At 43.9% G+C, this 21,312-nt stretch overlaps 4 protein-coding genes and 2 non-coding genes across 6 annotated transcripts; 3 read left to right on the top strand and 3 right to left on the bottom strand.

Moving 5' to 3' along the window:
* Window positions 1-1,657: 1,657 nt before the first annotated feature.
* Window positions 1,658-4,463, top strand: LOC133576415 (ribonucleoside-diphosphate reductase subunit M2). The gene is made up of 10 exons (XM_061929613.2): window positions 1,658-2,242; window positions 2,320-2,388; window positions 2,686-2,832; window positions 2,895-3,011; window positions 3,092-3,225; window positions 3,301-3,395; window positions 3,485-3,618; window positions 3,690-3,794; window positions 3,860-3,973; window positions 4,224-4,463. Exons 1-10 carry the CDS (start codon window positions 2,153-2,155, stop codon window positions 4,374-4,376), a joined length of 1,158 nt encoding a protein of 385 aa, XP_061785597.1. The 5' UTR covers window positions 1,658-2,152; the 3' UTR covers window positions 4,377-4,463.
* Window positions 4,012-4,149, top strand: LOC133576631 (small nucleolar RNA SNORD94). Its single transcript, XR_009811665.1, has one exon. It is a non-coding gene; the product is annotated as a small nucleolar RNA SNORD94 (small nucleolar RNA).
* On the bottom strand, window positions 4,413-12,539 carry LOC133576416 (galectin-8-like). Its single transcript, XM_061929614.1, has 9 exons — window positions 12,457-12,539; window positions 9,383-9,471; window positions 9,117-9,324; window positions 8,933-9,052; window positions 8,806-8,859; window positions 8,709-8,735; window positions 8,466-8,554; window positions 8,231-8,396; window positions 4,413-4,710 (listed from the first exon to the last, which is right to left on the bottom strand). The coding sequence occupies exons 1-9, from the start codon at window positions 12,493-12,495 to the stop codon at window positions 4,561-4,563; spliced, it is 942 nt and encodes a 313-aa protein (XP_061785598.1). The 5' UTR covers window positions 12,496-12,539; the 3' UTR covers window positions 4,413-4,560.
* Window positions 12,540-12,605: 66 nt separating this feature from the next.
* On the bottom strand, window positions 12,606-15,182 carry LOC133576414 (ribonucleoside-diphosphate reductase subunit M2). The gene is made up of 10 exons (XM_061929612.1): window positions 14,934-15,182; window positions 14,788-14,856; window positions 14,347-14,493; window positions 14,166-14,282; window positions 13,952-14,085; window positions 13,782-13,876; window positions 13,559-13,692; window positions 13,383-13,487; window positions 13,204-13,317; window positions 12,606-12,953 (listed from the first exon to the last, which is right to left on the bottom strand). Exons 1-10 carry the CDS (start codon window positions 15,021-15,023, stop codon window positions 12,801-12,803), a joined length of 1,158 nt encoding a protein of 385 aa, XP_061785596.1. The 5' UTR covers window positions 15,024-15,182; the 3' UTR covers window positions 12,606-12,800.
* Window positions 13,028-13,165, bottom strand: LOC133576630 (small nucleolar RNA SNORD94). The gene has a single exon (XR_009811664.1). It is a non-coding gene; the product is annotated as a small nucleolar RNA SNORD94 (small nucleolar RNA).
* Window positions 15,183-15,202: 20 nt separating the features above from the next.
* Window positions 15,203-19,724, top strand: tmem242 (transmembrane protein 242). Its single transcript, XM_061929628.1, has 4 exons — window positions 15,203-15,872; window positions 16,090-16,190; window positions 18,794-18,925; window positions 18,998-19,724. Exons 1-4 carry the CDS (start codon window positions 15,698-15,700, stop codon window positions 19,106-19,108), a joined length of 519 nt encoding a protein of 172 aa, XP_061785612.1. The 5' UTR covers window positions 15,203-15,697; the 3' UTR covers window positions 19,109-19,724.
* The last annotated feature ends 1,588 nt before the right edge of the window (window positions 19,725-21,312 follow it).

The following is a 21,312-nucleotide window of genomic DNA, read 5'->3' as shown; positions in this document are numbered from 1 at the left end:
CTGGCATTTGAAGTTGCACAAAGAACGGTAAGTTTTGAATGTAAGATAACGTTTATTGGCTAAGTAACGTGACTTTTATTTGCTGTGTAGTTAAATCAGTGAGGCTGTAAACTCACTGCTAACGTTATAACGTTATTGCAAACACGGGAATCTGTTGCAGTTCACTACCTTATTCATACTTTTTGTTCAGTGATTTTTTTTAAGCAGGGTTAAGTTAGTCAATATATCACACGTAACGTTAGACGGCGGTCAGCAGCACCACGTATTTTAGCCACCTAAAAAAAAGACAAAAATAGTCAAATAAAGGTCAGTTAAAATGTATACTATATTATGAATATGTGTACCGTTTTAGCTAGCTTTCTGACATACTGTTGGTTGTTTACCTCAGTGGTCCCCAACCACCGGGCCGCGGCCCGGTACTGGTCCGTGGATCGATTGGTATCGGGCCGCACAAGATTTTTTTTTTTTTTTTTTTTTTTTTTTTCAAATTAAATCAACATAAAAAACACAAGATACACTTACAAGTAGTGCACCAACCCAAAAAAACTCTCCCCCCCTTTTGTTCTGGGCATTGAACATGAAGACTCTTCCTTCACTGTTCCGAGTGGCCATGAGAGTCTTGGCAGTGCCTGCCTCCAGTGCTCCAGTGGAGCGAGTTTTCAGCCATGGTGGCATCATACTACGCCCCCATCGTGCACAAATGACTGACAGACTCTTGGCTAATTTGGTCTTTTGCAAATGCAATGCAGCATAGGGCCCTGACATATAAAAAGTACAACTTTTTTGTTATGTTCACGTATATGTCATGTTTTTTCAATGTTAACACTTTTGTACAAATAAGTACATTTGCACTTTATTTTTCAATGTATTTGTTCTGTAAAGGAATGAGTTAATGTTTAAAATGACTGGTTAATAGTGCTATTATAAAGTGCAATGTCAGCACAATTTTCTTTCCTGCAATTTAAAATGCACTTGTTTTAATAAATAAACACAGCGTTTGAAAAGCATACACAATCTGTGTTAATATATTAGTCTGTGGTTAAAAGGACTTGAAAGGACTCGAAACTCAAAATGCAGGACTTAGGACTTGACTTGAGACTTTCCAGTCTTGACTTCGGACTTGACTCGGGGCTTGCCTGTCTTGACTCGGGACTTGACTCGGACTTGAGGGCAAAGACTTGAGACTTACTTGTGACTTGCAAAACAATGACTTGGTCCCACCTCTGGAAAGAAGAAGACAATATTACGAGAATGAGATTAAGACATACATACACACACTAAATAGTTCAGTTAAATTGATAGGGAAACATTATACAGGCTGTGTGACTATTGTCATCAGATAGAAAGTGTAGGGCATGTTTTAATACAGTGTAGGAAATACAATAGAAAAAGGGAAATACTGGAAAATAAGTTAGTGAAAGAGAAGGTTTTCACAACACATAATACGATACAAAGCATTACATACATTAAAAAATAGACTGGGTTAAATAAAAGAACATAGAGTAGGGTTCCATCTCGGTCCACACTCCATATCAGAAGGTGGCGGTAATGCACACTATAAGCAAACCGCCATTAAACCAAAAAAGAAGAAGAATGAGTCGCGTCTTCTGTGGCTGAGATGAGTACTGGAACTACTAACATAGGCACATTTAAGCTTTTTATATAATGTTATTTAGATGTACGACTGCAAAACCTTTTTGATCAGTTGACAATTTAAAAGTGGACGATGCTAATTTAAAACGTTTTATATGCTTTAATATTAAGCAAAAAGAGCAGTACAATGCCAAAATCGGAGCATAAATTATAAACCGTAAAACATAACTGTATCTTTGGAAACAATCCATCAATTCAACATTAAAGGGTTTTCTCTTTTTGTAGTTTTGTAACCTTTTGTGCAGTCGACGTCACCAAGTCACGTGAGTGTAAAGAGCTTTGTGATTGGTGAAACTGCCGCGACTCTCTTAAAAGGACTGTACAAGCTTCGCTCCTATTGGTCCACAGCGTTCCGCGCCAAACTTCCAATAAAAAGACGAGCGGCAAACAAAAGCCACTTCACTCTGTGCTCGTCCCGTGTCTGCGCTGTCGTTGAGAACGTCTGCATTATTTTATAACTATTTACTTTTAAACTCATCTAGTCATTTTAATTGTCGAAATGCAGTCTGCTCGCTCGCCTCTTTCCGTCCGCAACGAGAACAAGCTGAGCGGTGACGTCAGCAACATGTCGCTGGATAAAGAAAACACGGTGAGCGCCAACAAACATCTATAATTGTCGTTCAAGCGTTCAAAGTTAGTCTTCTAAACGTATATTTTGTCTTGCAGCCTCCGAGCCTGAACACTGCGCGTATCTTGGCGTCGAAAACCGCGCGCAAAATATTCGCCGAGACTCCGGTAAGTGAGGTCAAAGGTTATTAAAGCCTCAAACGTTTGATCGCTTTGTTGCCACCAAAATGTCTTTTATGGGGCAAACGTACGAAGCCGCGCGTTAACTTTTCTATTGTGTGTTGGCGCGCTCCGCCACTTGAAGCCAGCGGTTGTAGCTTAGCATGTTTGATGCTAGCGCTACTTGCTAACTTGATGTGACGTCACTGTCCATGTAAATACACGTGCAGATTAGACAGTGAAGCCAGGAGGTCAATGAAATTAAGAAAAGGTGAGCATCATGGATTTTGTCTTGTTGTCCCACAGAGCCAAGGCGTGAAGAAGAGTGGCGGCAAGGAGGCAGAGCCTCTGCTCAAGGACAACCCCCGCCGCTTTGTCATCTTCCCCATCCAGTACCATGACATCTGGCGCATGTACAAGAAGGCAGAGGCATCTTTCTGGACTGCAGAAGAGGTAAAGATGGCCGCCTGCTGCGTGTGTGAGTACTGTTGCATGATGGGATGTTGTGCGTGCAGGTGGACCTGTCCAAGGACCTGCAGCACTGGGACACTCTGAAGGAAGACGAGAAGTTCTTCATCTCTCATGTGTTGGCCTTCTTCGCCGCCAGCGACGGCATCGTCAACGAGAACCTGGTAAGTGCGTCACGTGTACGCCGGGCGTGCAGCTTTCCCACAGCGTGGTGAGCGTCCACTGATGTGCCTGTGTCCGCCAGGTGGAGCGCTTCATGCAGGAAGTGCAGGTGACGGAGGCGCGCTGTTTCTACGGTTTCCAGATCGCCATGGAGAACATCCACTCTGAGATGTACAGCCTCCTCATTGACACCTACATCAAAGACCCCAAAGAAAGGTGAGAGACCCTGGCGTTCCCTCGCTTCGCCGTGCGCTCTGCAGCGTGATCCGAGCGTGTGTTCGATCCCCACAGAGAGTACCTCTTCAACGCCATCGAGACAATGCCGTGCATCAAGAAGAAGGCCGACTGGGCGATCAACTGGATCGGCAACAAGAACGCCAGCTTTGGTAAGAGCGGGCGCCATGTGGCCGCCGTCCTCGTCTTGTGCCTTACTGAACGCTCACCAGCTGACCTCTGGTGCGTGTCTCTCCTCCAGGTGAGCGCGTGGTGGCCTTCGCCGCCGTGGAAGGGATCTTTTTCTCCGGGTCCTTCGCCGCCATTTTCTGGCTAAAGAAACGCGGCCTGATGCCCGGCCTGACCTTCTCTAACGAGCTCATCAGCAGAGACGAGGTGATACTCCGCCCACTGAGGCGCCTCGGCGTGCTGAGGGTGCCAACTGACCACCTGAGGGTGTGTTTCAGGGTCTCCACTGCGACTTTGCTTGTCTGATGTTCAAGCACCTGCTCAACAAGCCTTCCGTCGACACTGTGACCTCCATCATCAGGAACGCCGTAGCGATCGAACAGGTGAGGTCACCCTGCTGACAACCCGGCCTTGTCGCCGCTCAGCTGAAGCCCTCTTCTGTGTTCAGGAGTTCCTGACTCAGGCGCTGCCCGTCAAACTCATCGGGATGAACTGTGACCTGATGAAGCGTTACATCGAGTTCGTCGCCGACAGGCTCATGATGGAGCTCGGCCTGGACAAGGTAACCTTTGATGATGCCAAGCGGGGGCGGAATGTGGCTGTGTGATGATGAGAAGCGCAGGGGTACGGACCTCAGCCGCTCATGGGGGCTGAGTGTTGCCGCATTCGCTCCTCCAGAAGACATGTGGTCTACTGGAGGACGGGCGGCGACACGAAACAGACGCTTGTCTGAACGCTCGCCCAGGCTCCGCCCCCAACTCTCGCTCTACTTCTCCAACCTTTTCACGCTCACTTTCTGTGTGTGTCTGTAGATGTATCGTGTGGAGAACCCCTTCGACTTCATGGAAAACATCTCACTGGAGGGAAAGACCAACTTCTTTGAGAAGCGTGTTGGCGAGTATCAGAGAATGGGTGTCATGGCCGCCACCACCGACAACACCTTCACGCTGGATGCTGACTTCTGACCACGCCCACTTTTCTGTAGCTTATGGACTGTGTCCTTTTATTGTAATTTGTAAATATCTTTTCTAATAAAATGTATTTATGTTTTAGGTAAATGTATCTTTCTTGGTAATGGAATGACATAACTGATGGCTTTTTGATATCTTTAGCGGAATGTGAGCTTGTTAGCATGTAGGCATACTGGTGTCACATAAGCCTGGCATCTATCAGTTTGACATCGCCGATCACTTCCAGCTCTGTGATGCATCGCAGGTCCTGGATTCGATGTTTGTAAGCCACTTGGTGGATCCCATTGACGGCGACAAGAAACTGCTGTGCATCGGAGACGATAATGATCTATGAAAAAAACAATCGGCTTTATGTGCCAAGTATGTGTAACACAAGGAATTTAGCTTCGTAGGCTGTGCTTATATTCAATGTAGTACATCTTAATAAGAAAATGTGTGCAAAGATAAAGTGAGCATGAGTTAATACTCTTAGTGACATATCAGTGTTAATCAGAATGATACCCAAAGGTTATGACATGGCTCTACACTTAAAGGGAACTGCCTTTTTTTGGAATTTGTAGAGACAATAAGACAAAATGTTTTTGTTTTTTTCACTTTAACATAATCAGCTCATTGTAGGTAGCTAGCAATGCAGCTAATGGGAGAAATAAATTCTACCACTAAATCAATTAAAAAATGCATTCAAAAACCAACAATACTTCATTTATGTCTAACCTGAATACTAACCAAGCTGTAGCGACATTGCTATTGTAAGAGCGAACACCGAGGAACCAACATGTCTCGCCAGATCCTTGTAGTTTGCTGAGCTCCACACAAGGATCTGGGCTCGAAGGCATTGCAATCTCCTTTAAAATAGCAAAAAATAATGAACCAATCAGGATCGTCGGGCGGGATTTCATAGATGTGACGTAGTGCCGAAGCGACTGTTTGATTTAAACAATGGCAGCGCGCAGCGAGGAGTCGTGTGCTGACATTGATTCTGCTATTGCAACTGTTTTGCGACATCGATCAAATATTATTTAAAAGATGAACAGAACGGTTTTGAAGGCATTTATTGGTGGCAAGGATGTTTTGGCTCTTCTTCCGACCAGGTTTGGATTTCCCAGCGTCGCTCTCATCAGCGTCACAGGTTGATTTTAATGTGAGTGGTTGAAGTAGCACGTCATTCAAGATAACGGACAAGTGGTTTATCCAATCACATACAAGCCTTCTGAAATACATCTCCTATTGAGAACTCCCAGATTCTTGTGTGGAGCTCAGCGAATGACAAGGATCTGGCGAGAGTCAGGTTACCAAGGAACTCTTTTTCTAACAAAACACATCAACATGCTTCGGTATAAGCCATAAAAGCTAACTACGAGATAAGCTAGCTTCTACAACAACACGAAACGCGTTTAAGTTTGTAATGTAAAACACTGCGATACGAGCCAGTTTGTACTGACTGAAACACATGAACAACCATTACAGTATCTGAAGTATTGGCACACATTTCATGTTTTGTTTGTACACAGCTGAGCTAGCCAGACAGCGTATGAACTGTAGTTGTAATAACACGCATGACGTGCTGCGTGTATCATGATCGATATTTAAGTTACTCACTCAATGGACAGTGGTTTGTCTAGTCCAGCTGGGCGGGGACATTTCCTCTTGATTTTGGGTACACAATCCATTTATGTCGAAATAGCTCGTCTCCAAGTTTCACATTTATAGCGTCAAAATCGCTTTCACCTTACTGGGTTTCTGTCTGTTCAAACAACTCTTCTTTCATGCTTGCTTCTATAAGCAGCAGTATACTAAGCTTTGAAAGTATAAGCTTGTCATGATTAGAAAACAGTCGTGTTTGATTACGGAAGTAGGAACACAAGTTGTCAGAAGTCAGACATGCGCTGCTATGGAAACAGAAATTAATGCCCCGAAGAAATTCCTGGAAATTATTAAAATGATCATCCATCCATCCATTTTCTACCGCTTGTCCCTTTTGGGGTTGAGGGGGGTGCTGGAGCCTATCTCAGCTGCATTCTGGGCGGAAGGCGGGGCACACCCTGGACAAGTCGCCACCTCATCACAGGGCCAACACAGACAGACAGACAACATTCACACTCACATTCACACACTAGGGACCATTTAGTGTTGCCAATCAACCTTTTCATGGATTGATTGAGACCTTTATTAGTAGATTGCACAGTACAGTACATATTCCGTACAATTGACCACTAAATAGTAACACCCGAATAAGTTTTTCAACTTGATATATACTATCAGCAGAATACAGTCATCACACAAGATAATCATCAGAGTATATACATTGAGTTATTTACATTATTTACAATCCGGGGTGGGGGGGGGGGGGGGGGTTATCATCACTTCAGTCATCAACAATTGACAACAAAGAAATGGACATTGAAACAGTGTAGGTCTGACTTAGCAGGATATGTACAGCAAGTTATGGAGAGAGAGAGAGATCAGAAAGCATAAGAAAAAGTATCTACATTTGATTATTTACATTTGATTATTACCTGATATTACCTATTGATTATTACCTATCCCGGACCCTAAGTCGGACACGTTTCCAGTGAGGGTTGGACTCCGCCAAGGCTGCCCTTTGTCACCGATTCTGTTCATAACTTTTATGGACAGAATTTCTAGGCGCAGTCAGGGCGTTGAAGGGATCCGGTTTGGTGGCTGCAGGATTAGGTCTCTGCTTTTTGCAGATGATGTGGTCCTGATGGCTTCATCTGGCCAGGATCTTCAGCTCTCGCTGGATCGGTTCGCAGCCGAGTGTGAAGCGACTGGGATGAGAATCAGCACCTCCAAGTCCGAGTCCATGGTTCTCGCCCGGAAAAGGGTGGAGTGCCATCTCCGGGTTGGGGAGGAGACCCTGCCCCAAGTGGAGGAGTTCAAGTACCTCGGAGTCTTGTTCACGAGTGAGGGAAGAGTGGATCGTGAGATTGACAGGCGGATCGGTGCGGCTTCTTCAGTATCGATCCGTTGTGGTGAAGAAGGAGCTGAGCTGGAAGGCAAAGCTCTCAATTTACCGGTCGATCTACGTTCCCATCCTCACCTATGGTCATGAGCTTTGGGTTATGACCGAAAGGACAAGATCACGGGTACAAGCGGCCGAAATGAGTTTCCTCCGCCGGGTGGCAGGGCTCTCCCTTAGAGATAGGGTGAGAAGCTCTGTCATCTGGGGGGAGCTCAAAGTAAAGCCGCTGCTCCTCCACATCGAGAGGAGCCAGATGAGGTAGTTCGGGCATCTGGTCAGGATGCCACCCGATCGCCTCCCTTGGGAGGTGTTTAGGGCACGTCCGACCGGTAGGAGGCCACGGGGAAGACCCAGGACACGTTGGGAAGACTATGTCTCCCGGCTGGCCTGGGAACGCCTCGGGATCCCCCGGGAAGAGCTGGACGAAATGGCTGGGGAGAGGGAAGTCTGGGCTTCCCTGCTTAGGCTGCTGCCCCCGCGACCCGACCTCGGATAAGAGGAAGAAGATGGATGGATGGTATTACCTATCCCCAGGTGCATGTTTTTGGCGGTGGGAGGAAGCCGGAGTACAAAATATGGTAAATATTACATATTGTTTTGAACGTGTCTGTTATTACATTATATATAGACTTGTAGTGTGTATATAAAACGTTGCTGCAGGGTTTTGAAGTTGTTTTAAAGGGTACAACAGTGACTCCGATTAGCCGGACCTTTCAAGCATTGTTCATTATTTAAATCGTTTAAAAAAAAAAAAGGACATGTTTTTGTCTCTCATAATGATTGTGAACGATATTAACAAATTCCTAAAAAAAGTGCAGTTAGACTTTAAGTGTCGGAAAGTTGTAGATAAGGTCAAGTGACTGACCTCAAAGTACTGTCCCGGTCCAAATGGGAAGGAGGCAAGCTTGCGCTCCTCGTCACCCCAGCAACCAGACAGGAAAGAGTTTCGGACAAACACTTCCTCTTTGAAACGAGGGTTGAGGTGCAGTGCGATGTCTTCGCTGTCGCTCACTCGCAGGTTGATGGCAAAGCTGCAACACAAGTTGTGTTGTAATAGTGACAACACGTGTCACATGGTCTGTAAAGGGTGGAGCTATTACCGCTTTGCCTTCTGATTGGCTTGTCCTCTGATAGCGATGCTGCGCCCCTCACTGAAACCGCCCACCAGCTCCCCTTTGAATGGAACACACTGCGCACAGACACACACACACACACACACACACACTGAAAGGTTCTACCTAGTGCAATAATTAATATCCATATTAAAAATAAATGAGTCGCCCAATGGTGGAAGACCAGATGTACTTGAAGTTATGGCAGTGATGTGGGCCGAGACAACGCACCATGTCACCTGACAAGACGACCATCGACTGTAAGACAAAAACAAGTCAGCAAAGCTACATGCTAATGCTAACGTCTTTAGTAATAGGCCGAGCTTACACCGAGTGCTGCGTGCTGATTGGTCGGAGCATCTGCAGTCGAGAAAGATGTTGACTGCAAACAACAAACCACACGCTGATCTTTATCCAATCACACAAGTTGTAGTGACTCACAGCCGACCACTTACAGCGTGCAGCATGACGGCCACGGCATCAACTTTGACCTTTCCAGAAACAGCCAGCGTGTCCACGAGCTCCAGCTCAAGTCGATGTTCATAGTCCAACAGGTGTGCTCCGTTTACTGCCACCTGAAGGACACAACACATTGACATTTGTCCTTATCTCAGCATGGCTAGCGAGAACGTGGTCCACCTTGAAGCGGTCCTTTAGGACAAGCAGGACTAACTCGAAGGACTGGCCGGTCGTGAAGGGCATGTGAGGAAGGATTTCTTCTTGACCCCATCGCTCCTGGTGCAGCGTGTTGCACACCACGCAACCCTTATTCAGTCTGGGGTTCATGTGGAAAGCCACGTCGGCCCTTGGAGCCACGCTGCTGCCGCACGTCAAGTCCACTTGGAACCTGCAGGACCAGCAGCATGAGAAAGGAAGAGTTGCGAGAAAACTAACACGGTCCTAACCTGTCTGCACCTGACGGAAGCGACCCTTGGATCAGAACCATCTCGCCAGGAACAAGTCCACCCTGGATGGTCCAGCTGAACGGAACCATCTGTGGCATCAACAGAGTACACTTACTTTAGACTAGTGGTGTTCAAACTTTTTCCATCAAGAGCTGCATACAAAAAAATAAAGTTGTAGTGGCCACTTCAATACATTTTGTGTATTCAAACCTAGGGAGAGTCCCTATGACCTCAGAGGTTCAGCTTTCTTTCAGAAAGCAAACATAAGAACGAGCTTAAAAAGTAGATGTGTTTCTGTCAGGGGGGTTCATCTGTGGAACAGCTTGGATGATTCCTTAAAATGTTCCAGTTCCATTCATCCATCCATCCATTTTCTACGGCTTATTCCCTTTGGGGTCGCGGGGGGCGCTGGAGCCTATCTCAGCTACAATCGGGCGGAAGGCGGGGTACACCCTGGACAAGTCGCCACCTCATCGCAGGGCCAACACAGATAGACAGACAACATTCACACTCACATTCACACATTTAAAAAACACTTTAAGACCAATGTCTTGGGAAAATATATCACTCTTGAATCAACACAGTAGTTAATACTATGATCAATGTTAATTACAAACTAAATGTGGGATGTAAATAATAATGGAAGTATATAGTATATATGTATATAATTACCAATTATATACTATATATGTATATAGTATATAATTGGTACAAAGGTTTAACTAACATGTGTACAAGGATATGTCACATGTCTTTACTGTGTATATAATTGAAAAGTGTTTATGTTGTGTACAAGGTGTATTTATAATATGTTGTGCAAAGGAAATTTCATAGTTTTTGGAAGCCCATCTTGTATTTGACATTGTTTATAGGGTTAGGCGCCATAAGTGTTCAACAAACACAAACAAATTAAACAATGGATGTCTGCTAACTTCTTGCAACTCAACGCTAAGAAAACGGAAATGCTGATTATCGGTCCTGCTAGACACCGACATTTATTTAATAATACCACCTTAACATTTGACAACCAAACAATTACACAAGGCGGCTCTGTAAAAAATCTGGGTATTATCTTCGACCCAACTCTCTCGTTTGAGTCACACATTAAGAGTGTTACTAAAACGGCCTTCTTTCATCTCCGTAATATCGCTAAAATGTGTTCTATTTTATCCACTAGCGACGCTGAGATCATTATTCACGCGTTCGTTACGTCTCGTCTCGACTACTGTAACGTATTATTTTCGGGTCTCCCTATGTCTAGCATTAAAAGATTACAGTTGGTACAAAATGCGGCTGCTAGACTTTTGACAAGAACAAGAAAGTTTGATCATATTACGCCTATACTGGCTCACCTGCACTGGCTTCCTGTGCACTTAAGATGTGACTTTAAGGTTTTACTACTTAAGTATAAAATACTACACGGTCTAGCTCCAGCCTATCTTGCTGATTGTATTGTACCATACGTTCTGGCAAGAAATCTGCGTTCAAATAACTCCGGCTTATTAGTGATTCCCAGAGCCCAAAAAAAGTCTGCGGGCTATAGAGTGTTTTCTATTGGGGCTCCAGTACTATGGAATGCCCTCCCGGTAACAGTTAGAGATGCTACCTCAGTAGAAGCATTTAAGTCCCATCTTAAAACTCATTTGTATACTCTAGCCTTTAAATAGCCCCCCTTTTTTAGACCAGTTGATCTGCCGTTTCTTTTCCTTTTTCCTCTGCTCCCCCCTCTCCCTTGTGGAGGGGGAGACACACAGATCCGGTGGCCATGGATGAAGTGCTGGCTGTCCAGAGTCGGGACCCGGGGTGGACCGCTTGCCTGTGCATCTGTTGGGAACATCTCTGTGCTGCTGACCCGTCTCCGCTCGGGATGGTTTCCTGCTGACCTCACTATGGACTGGACTCTTATTATTACCTTGGATCCACTATGGACTGGACTCTCACAATATTATGTCAGACCCACTCGACATCCATTGCATTCGGTCTCCCCTAGAGTGTGGGGGGGGGGGTTACCCACATATGCGGTCCTCTCCAAGGTTTCTCATAGTCATTCACATCGACGTCCTACTGGGGTGAGTTTTTCCTTGCCCTTATGTGGGCTCCGTACCGAGGATGTCGTTGTGGCTTGTGCAGCCCTTTGAGACCCTTGTGATTTAGGGCTATATAAATAAACATTGATTGATTGAACTTCAGCCTAAATCCTTTCGGTCTGCAACATTTTCAACTTATGAATGTATACAACTGTTTGTTTATGTAAAACTGTTTGTTTATTTTGTTGATCACTGGCCAAAGAAATAAACTAAACTACGTCAATCAATATATGCTAAACTGTCGATACAAAATATCCACAACTTAACTTTGTTATAGATAACAAAGCAAATAGTGTACTCTCTAATCAAACCCCTCTGAGATATTTTAAATTTTTTTCTGACTATTCTTCACTAATATTGTTACAACTAAACACTGAGGCTTTCGCTTACCATATCTTGCAGAAAATGTGTACAAATGTAGTGATCTGCCTAATTTTCTTTGCTCGCAAAACTTTCGCTCAGTGTGCTGCAGCTGTTACATATACTGTAATATTGTACATGGTAATTGTTATATATTATATACAAATATATCATATACTGTATATATAATATTTAAATATTACATAAGTTATATTTTATATTGCTACTACGGTACTTTTGTCTAGTTTATACCTGTTTTATCATTTCCAGCCTTTGTAACTGAGCTACTGTGTGGAACAATTTACCTTGTGGATCATTGAAGTTTGTCTAAAAAGATTATGGATAGTGTTTGTTTTATTTATACACGGCGCAAGTGTTTAGTGTGGAAAAACGAGCTGCACTGTGGACATCCCTGTTTTAGAGTTAAATATACTTAGGTCAGGATTATTTTGAAACAGGTTTTATTGCAATTATTAACATGTTCTAACTCGGAATATGGTCTATCGGTTACGCAATTGTAGAGAAAATACCGAGCGCAAATCGCACTTCAGTGAATTAAAAGTGCGAAAATAAATGACATTATATTCCACTCTGTACATGTAAACATTGAAACACGAACTTACTCACCGGCTTTAAAAACGTTTGTCTCGCTTGAGAAATCGACATGTTAGCTCGCTGCTGTGTCCTGCGACTTTACTTCCGTCTACGTCACTACCGTCATGTGACTTGGGAGCGGTCTATTATGACATAATTGATATTCAAAACAGCACATGATGATCAGAAGATGACAATTTTTATTACACATGACACTACAGCATATAAACTTAAAATGTTAAAAAAAAAAGTTGTCAATCCATTACCAAGGTATATACATTTACCTAAAACATAAATACATTTTATTAGAAAAGATATTTACAAATTACAATAAAAGAAAAGGACACAGTCCATAAGCTGCAGAAAAGTGGGCGTGGTCAGAAGTCAGCATCCAACGTGAAGGTGTTGAAGGTGGTGGCGGCCATGACACCCATCCTCTGATACTCGCCAACACGCTTCTCAAAGAAGTTGGTCTTTCCCTCCAGTGAGATGTTTTCCATGAAGTCAAAGGGGTTCTCCACACGATACATCTACAGACACACACAGAAAGTGAGCGTGAAAAGGTTGGAGAAGTAGAGCGAGAGTTGGGGGCGGAGCCTGGGCGAGCGTTCAGACAAGCGTCTGTTTCGTGTCGCCGCCCGTCCTCCAGTAGACCACATGTCTTCTGGAGGAGCGAATGCGGCAACACTCAGCCCCCATGAGCGGCTGAGGTCCGTACCCCTGCGCTTCTCATCATCACACAGCCACGTTCCGCCCTCGCCTGGCGTCATCAAAGGTTACCTTGTCCAGGCCGAGCTCCATCATGAGCCTGTCGGCGACGAACTCGATGTAACGCTTCATCAGGTCACAGTTCATCCCGATGAGTTTGACGGGCAGCGCCTGAGTCAGGAACTCCTGAGCACAGAAGAGGGCTTCAGCCGAGCGGCGATGATGCCGGGTTGTCAGCAGGGTGACCTCACCTGTTCGATCGCTACGGCGTTCCTGATGATGGAGGTCACAGTGTCGACGGAAGGCTTGTTGAGCAGGTGCTTGAACATCAGACAAGCAAAGTCGCAGTGGAGACCCTGAAACACACCATCGGATGGTCAGCTGGCACCCTCAGCCCGCCGAGGCGCCTCAGTGGGCGGAGTCTCACCTCGTCTCTGCTGATGAGCTCGTTAGAGAAGGTCAGGCCGGGCATCAGGCCGCGTTTCTTTAGCCAGAAAATGGCGGCGAAGGACCCGGAGAAAAAGATCCCTTCCACGGCGGCGAAGGCCACCACGCGCTCACCTGGAGGAGAGACACGCACCAGAGGTCAGCTGGTGAGCGTTCAGTAAGGCACAAGACGAGGACGGCGGCCACATGGCGCCCGCTCTTACCAAAGCTGGCGTTCTTGTTGCCGATCCAGTTGATCGCCCAGTCGGCCTTCTTCTTGACGCACGGCATTGTCTCGATGGCGTTGAAGAGGTACTCTCTGTGGGGATCGAACACACGCTCGGATCACGCTGCAGAGCGCACGGCGAAGCGAGGGAACGCCAGGGTCTCTCACCTTTCTTTGGGGTCTTTGATGTAGGTGTCAATGAGGAGGCTGTACATCTCAGAGTGGATGTTCTCCATGGCGATCTGGAAACCGTAGAAACAGCGCGCCTCCGTCACCTGCACTTCCTGCGTGAAGCGCTCCACCTGGCGGACACAGGCACATCAGTGGACGCTCACCATGCTGTGGGAAAGCTGCACGCCCGGCATACACGTGACGCACTTACCAGGTTCTCGTTGACGATGCCGTCGCTGGCGGCGAAGAAGGCCAACACATGAGAGATGAAGAACTTCTCGTCTTCCTTCAGAGTGTCCCAGTGCTGCAGGTCCTTGGACAGGTCCACCTGCACACACAACATCCCATCATGCAACAGTACTCACACAAACACAGCAGGCGGCCATCTTTACCTCTTCTGCAGTCCAGAAAGATGCCTCTGCCTTCTTGTACATGCGCCAGATGTCATGGTACTGGATGGGGAAGATGACAAAGCGGCGGGGGTTGTCCTTGAGCAGAGGCTCTGCCTCCTTGCCGCCACTCTTCTTCACGCCTTGGCTCTGTGGGACAAGACAAAATCCATGATGCTCACCTTTTCTTAATTTCATTGACCTCCTGGCTTCACTGTCTAATCTGCACGTGTATTAACATGGACGGTGACGTCACATCAAGTTAGCAAGTAGCGCTAGCATCAAACATGCTAAGCTACAACGGCTGGCTTCAAGTGGCGGAGCGCGTCAACACACAATAGAAAAGTTAACGCGCGGCTTCGTACGTTTGCCCCATAAAACACATTTTGGAGGCAACAAAGCGGTCAAACGTTTGAGGCTTTAATAACCTTTGACCTCACTTACCGGAGTCTCGGAGAATATTTTGCGCGCGGTTTTCGACGCCAAGATACGCGCAGTGTTCAGGCTCGGAGGCTGCAAGACAAAATATACGTTTAGAAGACTAACTTTGAACGCTTGAACGACAATCATAGATGTTTGTTGGCGCTCACCGTGTTTTCTTTATCCAGCGACATGTTGCTGACGTCACCGCTCAGCTTGTTCTCGTTGCGGACGGAAAGAGGCGAGCGAGCAGACTGCATTTCGACAATTAAAATGACTAGATGAGTTTAAAAGCAAATAGTTATAAAATAATGCAGACGTTCTAAACTACCACAAAGACACACGAAGGACACAGAATGAATCGGCTTCAGTTTGCCGCTCGTCTTTTTATTGGAACTTTGGCGCCGGAACGCTGTGAACCAATAGGAGCGAAGCTTGTACTGTCCTTTTAAGAGAGTCGCGGCAGTTTCACCAATCACAAGGCTCTTTACACTCACGTGACTTGGTGACGTCGAATGCACAAAAAGGTTACAAAACTAAAACAAAATGCTTACAAAACACCCTAATGTTAAATTACAGGTAGAAACCAACATCGGACTCTTAAAGCATTAATTAACCTCAGCCTTTTTTAACAGTACATTTGACACAAAACAACGTTAACTATCAAATTAGATCACGAATTATCATACCAAAAATGTGCTGTTTTGTTAAAGTACGAGACTGGGGACATATTAATGTAACAGCTTTAGGATACTTTTTTCTTTCTTCTTCCCAAAACCTAATTGTGAGACTGGCTGTAACAGACGATATTTGATCCATTACGGCGTAGACACGCTGACATTAATGGCATATAAACAATACTATTAGAACCTCCCGGTTAATTTAACGTGAATTGTCATTACAATTTTATCTTTTGCATGAAAAACGAAAAAATATGTGCGTAACATCAAATTCCGGTCGTGATAAAACCACAATGGTATTTCCTTCCGAGGTCTTGTTTCTGCCCGGTCATGTGACACGGACGGTACAACAGGACATGTTACCAGCGGACGAAGACATCGTTGAAGTGTCTCAAAATGATGACACCAACAAAGTGCAGATGATTAAAGGTAAGCCTTTAACAAGTGTTTTTGTTCAAATAAAGACACATGCAAGCCGCTTTCGCTCGTTGTTGAGGCGTTTTGTGTGTGGAGGTCACGACAATGTCGCTGTCATCTAAAGAAGAAATCAACGACACACACGTAGTGTCTTATCTAAACTGACCTGTTAAGGCAAGATGTGCTGGCCTAAGTGTGGAAATAATTATTTGGTGCTTCCGGTGTGCAGGTGCAGCCTTTTTGAGCACGGTGGCGTCTTTGGGGCTCATCGCGGGCTTTGGCTCCACTCTGGCGCTGGCCAAGAAGAAAAACCCCGACTGGTTCAATAAGGTAAACGTTTGTCATTGCTTCCAACAAGGTTGCCCATGCAAACTGCAGCTTTGATATCCACCCACTTCCTGCTTTGACAAGGTCACTTCCGTTTACAGTGTGACGGTGAAATTGTAGAAATAGTCAACCAGCTACGCAAATACATTTTAGAACTTTTCTCCATCATTAGGACACTTGTGCTTTTTTTTTGGTTTTCATAAATGTGATTAATGTTTTAATGTGTATGTTGTTTTGTCTCGAGGCGTTTAATTTAGAATGTGAATGGACATTATTTAATGTAATTAAATGTAACTGTTTAATGTGGCTCTTGACTTTTGATCTATTATTAATAGAGATGTCCGATAATATCGGCCTGCCAATTTTATTGGCGATAAATGCGTTAAAATGTAATATCGGAAATTATTGTTATCGTTTTTTGTTTTTTTTATCTACCGTATTTTCGCACTATAAGGCGCACCTAAAAACCACAATTTTTCTCAAAAGCTGACAGTGCGCCTTATAACCCGGTGCGCTTTATTACGATTAATTTTCATAAAGTTTCGATCTCGCAACTTCGGTAAACAGCCGCCATCTTTTTTCCCGGTAGAACAGGAAGCGCTTCTTCTTCTACGCAAGCAACCGCCAAGGAAAGCACCCGCCCCCATAGAACAGGAAGCGCTTCTTCTTCTACCCGCCCCCGGAAGAAGAAGAAAAAACGCGCGGATATCACCGTACGTTTCATTTCCTGTTTACATCTGTAAAGACCACAAAATGGCTCCTACTAAGCGATCCGGTTCATAAAAAGACGCAATCTCTCCATCCGCACACGGATTACTACCGTATTTCACAGCAACTGAACCGCACTGTGGAACGGGAGCACGTACGGTGAATATTCGCACCACAGGGAAAGAGAAGTCATCCTTCACTGTGGTTCTAGCTTGCCATGCTAATGGCCAGAAACTTCCTCCCATGGTGATATTCAAAAGGAAGACCTTGCCAAAAGAGACCTTTCCAGCCGGCGTCATCATAAAAGCTAACTCGAAGGGATGGATGGATGAAGAAAAGATGAGCGAGTGGTTAAGGGAAGTTTACGCGAAGAGGCCGGGTGGCTTTTTTCACACAGCTCCGAAGGCGAACACACCTTCACTAAGACGGGCAGACAGCCTCGGACGACATACGCCAACATTTGCCAGTGGATCGTAAATGCTTGGGCAGATATTTCGGTCACAACTGTGGTCCGAGCTTTCCGGAAGGCAGGATTCACAGAACAACAGCGACACTGACTCCCGATGACTTCTACGAGACGGAACCGGCCATTTTGGATACCACGCTTGCGCAACTTTTCAATTCGGACACCGAAGACGAAGAATTCGAAGGATTTACGAATGAAGAATAACTTCAGAAGGTGAGCGCTATGTTTATTTTGTGTGTTGTGACATTAACGTTCGAGCAACATTATGTTACTATTGCTCTACACCATTTTGAATTTTACTATGTTTGTGATTGCACATTTGCGTACATTTTGGGACAGAGTTGTTAGAACGCTGGTTTTCAATATATTATTAAAGTTTGACTGAACTATCTGACTGTTTTTTTGACATTCACTTTAGCGCAGCGTTTTTTTGACATTCACTTTAGCGCAGCGTAGGCGCGGCTTATAGTCCGGGGCGGCTTATTGGTGGACAAAATTATGAAATATGTAATTCATAGAAGGTGCGGCTAATAATCCGGTGCGCCTTATAGTGCGGAAAATACGGTAGATGTTTTTTTATTTTTTTATTTTTTTATTTTTTATTAAATCAACATAAATGGTATGGCTCGGTGGTTAGAGTGGCCGTGCCTGCAGCTTGAAGGTTCCAGGTTCGATCCCCGCTTCCGCCATCCTAGTCGCTGCCGTTGTGTCCTTGGGCAAGACACTTTACCCGCCTGCTCCCAGTGCCACCCACACTGGTTTAAATGTAACTTAGATATTGGGTTTCACTGTGTAAAAGTGCTTTGAGTTACTAGAGAAAAGCGCTATATAAATGTAATTCACTTCACTTCACTTCACTAAAAAACACAAGATACACTAAAAAACACAAGATACAATTAGTGCACCAACCCAAAAAACCTCCCTACCCCATTTACACTCATTCACACTCATTCGCACAAAAGGGTTTTTTCTTTCTGTTATTAATATTCTGGTTCCTACATTATATATCAATATATATCAATACAGTCTGCAAGGGATACAGTCCGTAAGCACACATGATTGTGCGTGCTGCTGGTCTACTAATAGTACTAACCTTTAATAGTTAATTTTACTAATTTTCATTAATTACTAGTTTCTATGTAACTGTTTTTATATTGTTTTAATTTCTTTTTTATTCAAGAAAATGTTTTTAATTTATTCATCTTATTTTATTTTATCTTCACCATACCTGGTGAAGATAAGGTCCAAATTAGGCATAATAATGTGTTAATTCCAAGACTGTACCGGTATATATCGGTTGATATCGGTATCGGTTGATATCGGTATCGGTAATTAAAGAGTTGGACAATATCGGAATATCGGATATCAGCAAATAGCCATTATCGGACATCCCTAGTTATTAATATTAACTGAGTGTGTGTGTTGACTGCAGGGCGTTACAGCGACACTTCCTGAGAGCGGCGCAGCACTTGCCTTGCGGGCTCTTGGCAGAGGTTCTATGTACGCCTGGTGTGGCGTGGGGCTGCTCAGCTTCACCGTGTGGAAACTTCTGGATGTTCACAGCGTACGTGTTCTACTTCCAAATGGAAAATTGCAAAAGGAAGGAAAATCAATGTTGAAATGTTTTGTCTTTCAGATGTCTGAGTTCAGATGCAAGATGGCCTCCTTCTTCCCGCCTATCCCAAAGTCGGACAGGGCGGCGGGGTCTGACCTGCAGGACTTGGAGTCGCTTTTTAAGTCCAAGTAACAGGGGCACTAAAGTGAGCGTGTTGGAACGCAGCCCAGTTGAACTGAGAACGTTTGGTGCTTTCAGGGACCCTCAGACAAAGCGGGGACACTGGACACGTGTCATTTGACTCATGTTAATTGAATACATGAATATCAATACATGCTTGTGAAGCTTGCTGTTAGCTGCATTCTGTACAATCAAATAAGTGCTGGCAACTGACAAGATCCTCATAAACAAAAATGCTTTTGGGTTTAATTATCCATCCATTCATCCATTTTCTACCGCTTGTCACTCTCGAGGTCGTGGGGGTGGATGTAGCCTATCCCAGCTGCATTCGGGCGGAAGACGGTGTACACCCTGGACAAGTCACCACCTCATCAAATTCTTTAGAATTTGTGAATAGTGTACTTTAAATAAGCTGATTAGAAGGGGACATGTCGTGTTTGTGCACATTGGGTAATTTTGAGGATTCAATCAAGATGGCTCCCACCACCAGACCAATTGAACCCACTTTTCCTCTCAGCTATTGGTACCTTGGTCAGCGTTGCCATACGGGAAATTACAAATTAATGTATGAGAATCTTAAAATTAACGTATTTTTAGAATGTAATTTTCCAAACCTCATATGATGTTGCTCATATATGATGTTGCTGATACAGTAAAACTTCAACACAGACTCACTTTGCTTCATTTGCTTTTTAAACACCAGGAGAGAAATTGGTGTTGTACCCGCCAGGCTTGAATTCATTAACTTTTCATATGCTTTTAATACGATTCAACCTCACATTTTAATTCACCATCTGTGACACCATTATAACCTAAGTAATAATCTCATGGGCTGGACTTAAGACTTTTTAAACAAGCAGAACATAAAGAGTCATAGTGAGTGTTTGTTAATTCAATAATGTAATTCTAGTAGAATGTAAAATATATATATGTAGTAATGTGTAAAGTTATAGGCTCACACAAGTTCTCTAAATAGTTTAAATTTGAATCATAGCATCATAGTTTTCACAGCTTTTTGGTTGCTAGAGGTAGATAGTGTTTTAAAGTAAAGTTCTCTTTTTTTAAAGGCACAAAAAAAGAGGTTGGGTATTGAGAACCTTACATTTATTAATATAAAACTTAGCCAATAGTATAATGAGGTTGCAAAGGTAACATTTTCTCATACTGTGTAAATTCAAATAGCACGTCTTTAAGCCAAAGCACAAATTTGTCATAAATGTTGTCCAAGATGAAACGACAGATGCCTTGCCATAGTGATCGAGTGCTTTCACAAGTCCAAACAGGTGGTAAACAGTCTCTGAATGCATGTTACATAAGGTGCAGGTAACATCACAAATCACAGTCTTTACATGGTAATAACCATGAATGATTTTGAAAAAAATCTCTTTGACTTTGTAAGTAAATACCTGTTAGGAAGAGACCACGGTTTGACCCAGCAGATGTCATTCACAACATTATTCCAGAGCACAATTACATAGGAGACAGACAGACACACAATCATTTTGGAATAAGCTGCAGATGTTTCTGTTATTTTTCTGATCAAAACAAAGTTTCCCCACAGGAGTGTCAAGTGGATCATTCACAATTGTTACAGCAGAAAGAGGAATTGAATAACTCCTTTACAACATAACACCTGTTGGAATGGCATCTAATACAATGGCAAATTGTTAGGGAGACACAGGGACCTTAAAATGGTTGAGAAATGATTGGTAATTAACCTTCCTTATTGAAAAGCTGACTCACCAAAATAATACCATTCTTGAACCAATTGTTGAGGAAAAGTGATTTTGTTTTGTGACATATATCTCTTGTTCCAAATGAAGTATTTTGTAGGTGAGAAATTGTGTTTACAGAGAAGAGACAATGCCAGAAGGGCTTGTTTGTGGAAGTTTGAAAGCATAACAGGAATCCTATCAATATTGTAGTTACACAATAACAAAAATTTTAGACCTCCCAAGATTATAAAATACATGATGAGAAATGAAGTTCCAAATTGAGGTAGGATCTCTCAAATAATGTATTATCCAATTAATCTTGAAGGTGCTGTTAAGTGTAGTAAAATCTATTAAAAAAATTATGACCACCCTGACTGTAATTGTTCATTAGAACAGATTTCTTAATATAATGAATCTTGTTTTTCCAAATAGAGTCAACAAGTATTTTGTCAATAGTCTTACAATTTTTTTGGTTTACATCGAAATAAATAGCCGCATACG

Source organism: Nerophis lumbriciformis, linkage group LG34, assembly GCF_033978685.3.
Source record: "Nerophis lumbriciformis linkage group LG34, RoL_Nlum_v2.1, whole genome shotgun sequence".
Lineage (NCBI taxonomy): Eukaryota > Metazoa > Chordata > Actinopteri > Syngnathiformes > Syngnathidae > Nerophis > Nerophis lumbriciformis.
The sequence above is the reverse complement of the archived record's forward strand: the minus strand, read 5'-3'. Positions and strand labels throughout refer to the sequence as shown.

Bases quoted from the DNA above. Each gene is read 5' to 3' on its own strand.
- LOC133576415 (XM_061929613.2), top strand. From the start codon at position 2,153: ATGCAGTCTGCTCGCTCGCCTCTTTCCGTCCGCAACGAGAACAAGCTG. The intron at 2,389-2,685 runs GTAAGTGAGGTC...GTTGTCCCACAG, and splicing joins AAATATTCGCCGAGACTCCG to AGCCAAGGCGTGAAGAAGAG. The intron at 3,012-3,091 runs GTAAGTGCGTCA...TGTGTCCGCCAG, and splicing joins GCATCGTCAACGAGAACCTG to GTGGAGCGCTTCATGCAGGA.
- LOC133576416 (XM_061929614.1), bottom strand. From the start codon at position 12,495: ATGTCGATTTCTCAAGCGAGACAAACGTTTTTAAAGCCG. The intron at 9,472-12,456 runs GTGAGTAAGTTC...TTGATGCCACAG, and splicing joins GACAAACGTTTTTAAAGCCG to ATGGTTCCGTTCAGCTGGAC. The intron at 8,397-8,465 runs GTAATAGCTCCA...CTTGTGTTGCAG, and splicing joins GCCAATCAGAAGGCAAAGCG to CTTTGCCATCAACCTGCGAG.
- LOC133576414 (XM_061929612.1), bottom strand. From the start codon at position 15,023: ATGCAGTCTGCTCGCTCGCCTCTTTCCGTCCGCAACGAGAACAAGCTG. The intron at 14,857-14,933 runs GTGAGCGCCAAC...TTTGTCTTGCAG, and splicing joins CGCTGGATAAAGAAAACACG to CCTCCGAGCCTGAACACTGC. The intron at 13,693-13,781 runs GTAAGAGCGGGC...TCTCTCCTCCAG, and splicing joins CAACAAGAACGCCAGCTTTG to GTGAGCGCGTGGTGGCCTTC.
- tmem242 (XM_061929628.1), top strand. From the start codon at position 15,698: ATGTGCGTAACATCAAATTCCGGTCGTGATAAAACCACAATGGTATTT. The intron at 16,191-18,793 runs GTAAACGTTTGT...TGTTGACTGCAG, and splicing joins ACCCCGACTGGTTCAATAAG to GGCGTTACAGCGACACTTCC. The intron at 18,926-18,997 runs GTACGTGTTCTA...TTTGTCTTTCAG, and splicing joins AACTTCTGGATGTTCACAGC to ATGTCTGAGTTCAGATGCAA.